This window comes from Lepidochelys kempii, chromosome 2, assembly GCF_965140285.1.
Source record: "Lepidochelys kempii isolate rLepKem1 chromosome 2, rLepKem1.hap1, whole genome shotgun sequence".
Taxonomy (NCBI): Eukaryota; Metazoa; Chordata; order Testudines; family Cheloniidae; genus Lepidochelys; species Lepidochelys kempii.
The window spans coordinates 67,958,415-67,969,528 of record NC_136381.1 but is presented as its reverse complement, the minus strand read 5'-3'; the positions used below and the strand labels follow the sequence as shown (position 1 = coordinate 67,969,528).

At 43.8% G+C, this 11,114-nt stretch overlaps 1 protein-coding gene across 2 annotated transcripts; it reads right to left on the bottom strand.

The window, feature by feature from the left end:
• Positions 1-456: 456 nt before the first annotated feature.
• PENK (proenkephalin) lies at positions 457-7,773 on the bottom strand. 2 transcript variants are annotated; one of them, XM_073329403.2, is made up of 3 exons: positions 7,459-7,773; positions 6,585-6,725; positions 457-1,418 (listed from the first exon to the last, which is right to left on the bottom strand). In XM_073329403.2, the coding sequence occupies exons 1-3, from the start codon at positions 7,462-7,464 to the stop codon at positions 750-752; spliced, it is 816 nt and encodes a 271-aa protein (XP_073185504.1). In that variant the 5' UTR covers positions 7,465-7,773; the 3' UTR covers positions 457-749. The 2 variants fall into 2 exon arrangements, with proteins under 2 accessions (XP_073185504.1, XP_073185505.1); XM_073329404.2 differs by having other exon boundaries at positions 7,463-7,773.
• Positions 7,774-11,114: the final 3,341 nt, after the last annotated feature.

The window sequence follows — 11,114 nt, the reverse complement described above, 5'->3', positions numbered from 1 at the left end:
AAGCCAGTTGCACAAACCTATATTGGATGAATGTAAAATATATGTCCAAAGAAATATTAGAATTCCCTGGTATGCCAGGGAAGTTGAAGAAATGTTTTTAGTATTTTATACCGTGCTCATATGTTTTCTTGCTGCATAATAGCTAAACTTAGTGGATAGTAATTTTAGTCTTTTAAAAAACTTTATTCCACTAAATTGCAAAAGTGAGAGGAGAAATCTGACCCATTTTAGGATATATTCGGTGTCCTAACTTTATAAGAAACCTAGGAAGCAAAGATAAAAATTAATCCAATTTCAATTCTTGCTGTGGTGTGAACAGAAGGAATTGTGTGATTACAAAGAACTGGTGCTTTAAATTATAAGTTTTGGTTATTCAGTGCTGAATGAATTTGACAAAGTGGTTGATTAAATGCACTAGTAGGAAATAACAAACACTTCAAAATCCATTATGCAGTTAGGATGAAGAATTTATTGTATACACAATTAAGTAGTTCTACTGTAGATGTGCGGTAGTGTTTAAAGAAAAGGGATAAGGTAACCAAAATAGTTTTTGCATGAAAACTACAATATAGACTTAAACTGACTAAAACAGAAGTTATTGACTTAAAAGAACACGGAACCTGAAACAACAGATTGCATCATTAACTAGGACAGTAAAAAACTGTACAGTACAAGCAACACATTACAATAAATTATGACCAATGAGGCAGTGTCTTTCATTTGGGACAAAAGGGGTAAAGGGGAGGATATTAAAATCTCATAAATCCACCATATCTCTTTTCCATCTCTGGAACCTCTTTGGAATAACTTTCCCCATCTTCATCTGAAGGGAGAAAAGAATCAGTGAAGCGCTTAAGAAATCCACCATAACGTTTCTGGTAGTCCAGCCACCATTCTGGCCTCCCTACTCTTCTCATAAAGCCACCGTATCTCTTTTGCAGCTCTTTGGCTTCATCTTCCAGTTCTGGACTGCGCTTGAAGCTTCTCATGAAGCCTCCATATCTTTTACTGACCTCCCCATCATTATCATTTATCTGTCGGTAATGTGAGCCTTCAGCGTTGGCCCCTGTTCCCAGAAGCTCCTTCAGCAGATCAGAGGAATTAGCCAGGGCGTCATCATTGGAGTCTTTCTTCATAAACCCTCCATACCTCTTAGTAAGGATCTCACCTCCGTTTGTTTCCTCCTCCGGTTCTACATGATAAAGCTCATCCATTTTCTTCATGAAGCCACCATACCTTTTCATGAAGCCACCATACTTCTTTGCTAGCAAATGGTTCTCATCCTGTTCTTTCTTGTTGTCCCCTGGAGCACTGTTGCCTTCCTCAGAAAGATCCAGTTTTGTCAATTGCATAAGCTCCTTGCAGGTTTCCCAGGCTTTGGCAGAAGGCAGTTTTCCTTCACATTCTAGTGTGCATGCCTGAAAAATTGATCGGATTTACTAAGAATGATTTAAAAGAAACAGACACTCTGATGTCATCTTGTCTTTTTATTTTTTGTTAAAGACACAAGCCAATCTCTAGATCAGTGATACTCAGACCTCACAGGTTCAGGAGCCAAACTAGCCATCAACACTACCCAAAAGACCCACAGCAGTGTGAATTAATTGTTTCATTTACTATAGTACTAGATATTCATATTTAAACAATATGACAGGGGAAATATTTAGGTTTATACATATTATTCTCACAGCAAAATGACTGACCAATATTATTATTTTATCAACTACAGTTGGTTGTAAACACAGTAAAAGCATCCCAATTAGTTAATAATTAAGTCATAGTGTTTTAATATTATGTGCTGCAAAGAGCCACAGGAGACACATTAAAGAGCCACTTGCAACTCACGATTATCAGTCTGAGTATCACTGCTCTAGATACTCATTGGCTGGAAGGAACTTCCCTCATGGACATCTTATTCCATAATTTTTCATTATGCCATTTCTTGTGCCTTCCCCTCAAGCAGCTGATATTGGTAGTGGTCACTGTCAGATAGAGGATACTGGACTAGATGGACTACTGGTCTGATCTGCTACAGCAATTCCTATGTTTCTAGTTTAAACAAAGACATCCATGTGCACACACACATCTCTCTCAAAGAGGTCTGGAACAATTTATGAGCACTTCTAAGTAATATTCTATATTTAAGTGTACAATTTAGGGAGGTCAAAAATGTCTCGTCAAAAGGATTTTGACAAGGATTAAGTAAGATTAGGTAAAACTGAGTAATCAGCAGTAATACTGAAATTATTTCACCTAAGAAAAGTCATTTCCACTCCACTAGCTCATAATTTGCAATAGGTGGGCCTCTGAGAAATGATTAAATCATATAAAGGTATGATCTCATATGATCAGATTTTTGCAGTTGTGAAATGCATTTATTATATTTGAAATGTTATGTTTGTTTACATTATTAACCTTATTGTCCCATCATCATCTTTAATAATAAATAAAAATAAATTATGATACTTAATTTACCCTTTTATAGTGCCTTCCATCTAAGGATCTCAGAAAGCTTTACAAATGTGAAAATAAGCCTCAAAACAGCTCTGTGTAGTAAGTAACTGACTACCTCACTACTTCTGTAGTTACCTGTGAGTTAAGTCCTAAGTGTGATAAATATATTAAGAAAAAGCATCTGTCAATCTACTATATATGCTATAGCAAGACAGAAGATTTATGGTAGAATTATTTCCATATTAGTGATTACTCAAGAGTTAAAGGTTCATCTCAAATTGAGTTTAAAGTAATTATGTTGTTAGCAACGTTCTACTCCTAAGCCATCACAATTTTTCTTTTTAACTGGCACTGCATGACTACGTCCATGTGAACATATTTGGGTTATTAAAATAATATGGTCTTAGCTGGAATCTGATTTGGAAATCACTGTAATACAAAAAACAAGAACTTTTTTTTTTGGTGAATGGATCAGTTTAAACAATCATTCTCCCACCCCCAGAAAAAACATACATCACACACTTGGTTTGATTACTTCCTATAGTGCTCATTATGATAAAAGTAATAGTGAACTCACTAGTTGTTAATGTCTTTAGAAACATTTATGTTTTAGAAACCAATAGTATGTAAAATATTGTATGATACTGTACTTTTTCTGATTTGGTATATCAGCTGATAAATGCTATTGCTGAACAGGATTTAACGCTTCCTTAAATAGCTTTGCTGTACAAGAAAGATTGTTAATGTTAACTTAGGCTTCCCAATTAACACTGAGAATTCATTGAAATAGACGTACAGAATTTCATGTGGACATATATGTCAACTGCATTCAGAATATTTTTTGTGTGTAACTGCTGTGGTTAAAGAGGTGCTATTATTTCTGTTATAAACAAAAATGTTCAGTGATTTATAATTCAGCTGGATTAGGGTCCAAACCTTCATTCCTCATGCACTGAAACAATCACAAACTTTCCATTAATTTCAATAGGAGTGTTGAGTGCACAAAGACTGCAAAATCAAATCCTTGAGGTCAGAGTCTGCAAGGTGCTGCTGAATGTCAACTGCAAAGTACTCAGCACCTTATTCCCATCAATTTCCATGGGAATTGAGGACACCTAGCATTTGTCAGAACTAGACCCTTAAATTCCATGCAAGGTGCCATTGTGAATATATTTTAAAATAATGCTAGTGTTTTTTAACTACAGAGGACACACTGAGTTTGGATGGTTTCTCATGCTTTAACAGGCTGTACCTTAAGAACAACTTAAATGTTGCAAAGAGTCCTGTGGCACCTTATAGACTAACAGATGTATTGGAGCATAAGCTTTCATGCATGAATATCCACTTCCTCAGATGCATGTAGTGGAAATTTCCAGAGGCAGATATAAATATGCTAGCAAGAATGGCTAGCCAACTACAAAAGAAGTTTCTCCTCCCTTGGTGTTCACACCTCAACTGCTAGAAGAGGGCCTCATCCTCCCTGATTGAACTAACCTCCTTATCCCTAGCCTGATTTCTTGCTTGCATATTTATACCTGCCTCTGGAAATTTCCACTACATGCATCCCACGAAGTGGGTATTCACCCACGAAAGCTTATGCTCCAGTACCTCTGTTAGTCGATAAGATGCCACAGAACTCTTTGCCACTTTTACAGACCCAGACTAACATGGCTACCCCTCTGAACTTAAATGTTGTAGCCCTACATTTTACAGGCAATGTCCTTTGAGCCAACTAAATGCTTCCCGATATCTGGAAGAAAAAAGCTCTTATTGAGGTATTGCTGCTCCTGTAGGGCTTGTTCCTCCTCCACCGGGAGCAGGCTCAGATTCTTAGGACTGACCCTGCCAGAGGCTGAACTCTCTGGCGGGGATCTAGCAAAGCACTCAGTCCCACTGACTTCAAGAAGCAGGTGAATGGCTCCATTGAATTCAGTGGGACTATTCACTACAGCGTGAAGAGCTGTGCTTGGCCCGACCTCAGCCAGAGCGCTCGGCGGCTTGCACCTCTCCATGGTGCCGTCTCCCAGACGAGAAGCTCCAATACCTAATAATAAGAGGAGCCAATGAAGGCTAAAAATACAGCCCAGCATCATGTCATCTTCCGCCGTCCTTCCCGGACGGAACTGCTGCAGCCTTGAATCTGAATTTTCTTGCTTTTTTGGATTTAAGAGTTTTACCTTGGCCGTTAATTTTTTTTAAACTTAAACTTTTTTTCGTTTAAATGAATACTGTCAAACAAACAAGTCAAAACTAGTTTCAGCTACTTCTTCTACCCCCTGAGTGTGTCTCTTAGCCATATTTTTGTTTGTTGATCTCCCTCCCAAATCACAGACGAAGAAGAAGAAATATTGTTTCTCTCCCTGTTCTACTGCGAAGGACCCGCACCAACAACAGGGAGATCTGTATGACTGATTATACAGGAGAACTGTACACAGACCCATGCTATAAGTATAGGATCCAGTGTTGTCAAATGCACGCATTACATACACTGGCAGTCTGACCATTGTTCTCTAACCTCTCCCTGCGATAGAACGGTAGGTGCTGTAACAATGAGAAGTGTAAGTTTACGTCGCGTTTGCACTTTTTAAACGCATGTTATGGAGTCGAGTGGAGATTTTCCGTTCAAGCTATGACTTGGTAACTGAGAAATGGAATAACAGATTTAAAGGAAATCTTTAAACTCCCATGTCTTTGATGACTTGTCCTAGCTGTGTAATCACATAATGAGACTCCTGTTCTGCAAAGTTATCCTTAAAGGACAAACAATTTTCATTCTAATGGAAGGCAGTTTATAATGGATGGTTGTCGAATGAGAAGACAAGAACAACGCCATATCCTATACGGGAGAGGCTTCTTTGCTAAAGGGACAGTTCGTTATTAGGGAACGCCTAAGAGGGAAACTACATCGGAGCCCAGGGTGAGACGTTCTCCTCTCGAGGGGATTCGAATAGAGACTATTTTGCCATTGGTTCAGTTCTGTTCTGCCTTTACATCTCATTATTCGCTGCTTTCTCTCTTTTAAAATGTGATGGATTTGTTCTGAACCAGAGACTTGGGCCGGAATTTCTGCAGTGATTCCATTCTTCTCTAGGCTTCAATCTCTCTTAGTCCCACCAGGATCATCAAAAGGCTCCCTGAAACTTTTTTGCTCCCGGGAGCTTATCCTACGAATTCTCAAAATTAAACCTAGTGATCAGGGTAACTTTAGACTCACAGGTAAAAGGATGATTTCTTTTAAGGGGAGAAAAGGAGGACTTGTGGCACCTTAAAGACTAACCCATTTATTTGAGCATAAGCTTTCCTGAGCTACAGCTCACTTCATCGGATGCATCCGATGAAGTGAGCTGTAGCTCAGGAAAGCTTATGCTCAAATAAATGGGTTAGTCTCTAAGGTGCCACAAGTCCTCCTTTTCTTTTTGCGAATACAGACTAACAGGGCTGTTACTCTGAAACCTGTCATTATTTAAGGGGAGAGGGAGCTTAGTAGTTTTTAGAAGGGCCTGTTCCAGTCTCTCCTCGAGCTCCCAGAATAGCTCTGGTGGCATTTCTAGTCTATTTCACTCTAGCGGTGTGACATCAGACCTCCAATTGAAATGCTGCATTTTATGTTTTAAAGAAGATAATTGGTTCCAGCTGCGCTGGTAGACTCGAGTTCAAATATCAGAAACCCCCCTTATCTCCCGGGCACTGCCCTTGGGGGCGAGGTCTTGTAAAGGGCCCAGCTCCCCAAGGCGTCAGTGGCTCGCTACCTGCCACCAGTGCAGGATGGGCCCCTGGGTGGAGGCATCATTGCCTGCTCTCCTCTAAGGCCCGATCCTCCCCGGGCACCTTGGAGCACCCGCAAGTGGACCTCAACAGTCAATTAGCTCAACTGACTCGCTGGGGCTGGGCAGGAGCTTTGTGGAGCTCTCCAGGGTGCCGAACTGTGCGGCTTGTCTCGGGGGAAGGAGAGCGCAGAGCCGCAGGAAAGCCAGCCCGCGGCCGGAGTATCTTGTCCCCCCACCCCGACAGCTAAACTCCCTTCTCTAACTCTGCTTGAGGGGAGCCGGCTCCTCCGGGAGCAGCTGCTGTACCTCTTGGGCGGCGTGTGGGGTGAGAGAGTTACTTGGGAATACATGGATCCCGCTTACCAGGGGGTTGATCTCTGCGTGGTGACCCAGCCGGTAGGAGCAGGAGGCGCAGTCCTTGCTGCAGTCCGCCTGCACTGTCCAGACAAGGCAGCTGCTGAGAGCCAAGAACAAGCCGCAAAGTCTCAGGAGCAACGCCATGGGCTGCGAAAAGAACAGGTCAGAAATCAGCCTGCCACCAGCTTCCTCCCTGGCCCTGGGAGAAGCGTCCCCAACCCCACAGCCAGTCACACCTGTGCGGTGCCCCGGCTTCCTCCAAGCCTCAGACACTGGCGCTGCAAACTATTCACCAGCAGCGGAACGCGCCGCCCTGGTTAGGCACGGGACGCGGAGTGCAGCAAGTTGGAACACTTTGCGCTCTCTGTTCCGCAGCGGCAGACAGGGACAGCCCCCGGTTTCCCCGCCCCCACTTCCCTGGGTCGCCAAGACCTCAGCCTGGCTCCTCTGAGTTTCGCAGAGCTGGAGTTGTTCCTTTTTGCAAGCCCAGAGCCTGCACGGGAACAGGACCTAGCGCTGCGTGTGAAGAACGAACTAAAAGTGGTTAACGGAAATTAAATCAGTTTCCCCCCAAATTGATTGAAAAGCAATTTAAATTAAAGCATTTCTCCTGCCACTCTCTTTCCCTGTCCCCAGTCATTATCCCGGACAGCCAGGAAAGAGGTTAGATACCAGATCTACAGAGATATTCGAAGGTAAAGCCTTGGAGCGATTGCCTGGCAAGAGTTTGTACGCACACAGCCTCCGAACAACAAAGCAGTAGCCTAGGAAACTAGACAGCAAAGCTGTTACAGAAATAAAACTCAGCCTAGCCACTGCAAGCAATGGTACTAGACGCCTCGCCCCAGCCTAGTGCCGGTCCTTAGAGCAATTCACTCACATACATGCTGCTTCCTTGGGAGCCCGCAGAAGCTCCTCGGGAGTGAGCTGTCGCTTGCTGGAGCCTCTTGCTTTGAGCCCCTTGTATTTATAGAAGGGCTAAGCAATTTGTGCCTCTGGAAGCTCTAGAAGGAAAAAAAATACAGGAGAAAAGTAATAGCTCGCAGTTACTGAGCATCAGCTTCAGTAAATCTTACAGGAGCGAGGAGGCAGGCGGAGAAAGTGCCCCGCTGGAGCTGCGGTCTGCTAGCCCCCTGCGCTGGCTGGCTGGATCTGTTTGCAGGGCTGGGGTGCTCTTCACCAAAGTCAGGGCTCTGGGAAGCGGATGGAGCCACTTTATAATTAGTCAAAAAGGGAAAAGCGAAGCCTCCTCCAATCGCCTCCGGGCTCCATCTGACGCAGGACCTACGAAATCCCACTCTGGCCCCCTAATTAGCGATTCTGCCTGGGAAGGGGATGAGCCAGGCGGGGAAGTCAGCGAGCACGTTTTCTGCCACCCCCCCCGCCCGCCCCGCGGGTGGTTGGGGACAGCGGGGGGCAGAGGGCGGGGGAGGGCGTGCTCCAGGAAACGGCGTGTCCTTTGACAGCCCCCACCTGTCTTTCGGGAGCTCTCCCACCGAGCGCGAGACGAGTGACTTGGGGGCGCCAGGCGTGAGCAACCCCGGCCGCTTGGTCTGACGGTGTGAGTGACACAGGACAAGAGGAGCCCGCCAGCAAGGGGCAAGCTGGACCCCCTCCCCTCTTTGGTCCACGTGCTCCAGCCTTGCTGAAGTAGCAGAGCCGGGGAGAGCCCTGCCCCACTGGCTAACCACGTTTCTCTAGGTGACAGCACTAGGGGTTAGGGAAACTGCGGCACAGAGCGCACTGGGGGCTGAACCCCCCGCCCACTGGTCCGCTCCCCTTGATCTTCCTTAACATCTGGCAGGGCTAGACCATTCCACCCCAGCTGCGAATCTCTCACCCCCAAAGCTGGGGAAGGGAAGCCAGTGTGTAAAACTCCATCAAACCCCACTGGAAAGAAGAAAAGGCTCCAAGGGACAAAGCCGCAGGGTCAAGGAGATCCGGGTCACTAAAGACAGGGGGAGGGAGAGAGATTTTATCCCACCAGTGGTTCAACTGCGTCTTTGGCTCTTCCCATCTTTCTCACTTGTTTGCTCTACATAAGAACATAAGAACAACCCTACTGGTCAGACCAAAGGTCCATCTAGCCCAGTATCCTGTCTTCCCACATTGGCAAATGCCAGGTGCCCCATAGGGAATGAAAAAAACAGGTAATCACCAAGTGATCCATCCCCGCTGTTGCCCACACCTCTAGGTGAGGTTTGCTCGCTAGAGGGCGCCCAGCTCCTGCAAAGGCTGGAGGAGCAGCCAGGCTTGTGAGAGGGGTCTGTGCTTTAAGCTTTTGTGCACACTGGCCATGTGAAAATGAGCCCAATGCTCACACACACCCAATGGGGTTCATAAGATTGGCCATACTGGGTCAGGCGGACAGTGGCCAGTGCCAGATGCTTCAGAGAGAATGACCAGAATAGGGCAATTATCAAGTGATCCACCCCGATCCAGCCCCAGAATCTGGTAGTCAAGGTTTAACATATTCCTCTGTTATATGAGTGTTATAAACCTCATGGCAACACTTGAAAGACCCAGAAACCACTCTCTCCTAGACCTAGCTTGGTCCCTGGGTAAACTGTGATTATAAGGAAAGCTACCCAAGCTTTCAAGTTGCATGTCTCCCTATTTGACTGATTTTTCTTCTCTAACTGATGGATATTTTGCCTATGGACCCAAAAACCATGATAACATTTCAGACCTCAGGAGTAAGGCACAATCTAAAACTGACCACACCTCACAGACTGAGTTGCTTCAGGAAGGTTTTACAGTATATTCTGGTCCCGTAAATTTCAGGACAGGTACTATCGCTTCCCAAGACCTCTCCTGATTGCATGTGAAAACACAAGTGGGTTTTCATAGGAATTAAAAGAACGGAAATGGATATGTTGCTTTAAAGTTTCTATTCACAAAGAATGACTATGATCTGTCGCAGGGGTTGGCAACCTTTCATAAGTGGTGTGTCGAGTCTTCATTTATTCACTCTAATTTAAGGTTTTGCGTGCCAGTAATACATGTTAACATTTTTAGAAGGTCTGTTTCTGTAAGTTTATAATATATAGCTAAACTATTGTTGTATGTAAAGTAAATAAGGTTTTTAAAATGTTAAGAAGCTTCATTTAAAATTAAATTAAAATGCAGAGCCCCCCCGGACCGGTGGCCAGGACCCAGGCAGTGTGAGTGCCACTGAAAATCAGCTCGCTTGCAGCCTTCGGCACGCGTGCCATAGGTTGCCTACCCCTGATCTGTAGTGTGTGGGGTATTAAAACTATCAATTTCTACTGGAACCCAGGAGTGAGATTTTCAGTTTATCAAGGCATATCATAAAGTGTGAATGTACAGATTTCCCTCTAATTCTGCTTTATCTTCTACCAGATTAAACATATTGGACCAGAGCTGTATTCACAATTAATTTGGCTTCACACATCACACAGCTTTATGAAACTGCCACTACCTATGAAGTCTGAAGACACTGCCATAGGCAGGAGTCTGCATGAGTTTGGATCAGTTGTTGGACGCTTTTCGTTAATATGATGTGGGCTCCAAACACAAGACACTAAACATCAGTGGAAAATGGATCTTGTCCTTATCCCATCTCTTGCTCTGCACCAGCTGTGGAATGTTCTGAATTTAAGCTTTTGAAGAAAGTCAGAAAAATCTCTCATGTCCATAATTCCTTTTCCTCCCCACTCCACCCCCCATAGAAACGAAAGGTTTTGTATGTTAATAGCAATTATTATTGTAACAAAGCAACAGCAATTACACCTCACATCTCTTTGTATAAATGACACATTGAAATTATTACAGTTTTTTTAAAAAAGCATGCCACAGCTGCCTTACGTAAGCGCCAATAAGTCCTTTGTTAAAAGTGCTGAATTACTTTTGTTTTTATTGTTTGGTTTTGTTGATATATTGTCTTTGGGGGAAAAACATTTTAAGTCAAAATGTGGCTATGAAATATACAGCAGTCACCTTTTAAAAGTTAGTCACACTAAGATTCATACATTCCGAGGCCAGAGGGGGCCATTGGGATCATCTAGTCTGACCTCCTGTATAACACAGGCCATAGAACTTTTCCAAAATAACTCCTAACGTATATGCTCGCCAAACATTCTAACATTATCTTCTAAGGACATACAAGAAAATGGAGCTAGGAAATCCCCATGCTATTACTAGAACACTCAGAATGCTGCTTCTTCTTTAAATGCTGCAGCAAATTAGGTGTTTTAGAGAAGAGGGTTGAACAGCTGTGGACTGAAGTTTAAGGCAAGTTTTCCCTATTAGTTAATCAAGATACAGCTTCTTTCACATGGTAAGAAAAGCAGGAGGAAGAACAAAAATAACTGTCATTTTTCGTTAAAATCTGAGAAATTCTATCCATTCTCACAGATGAACTTGCCTCAAAATTAGAAAAACACCCCAAGCCAAATCCTGCTCCATCCAGACTGAAGAGAGAAAAGAGGGACGCTGGCCTGGATCCTCTCTTGGTCCATCCTTGCTGACCAGGGCATAATCCAGAGGGCATAGGTAAGGTGTTCTCTGCTTTTC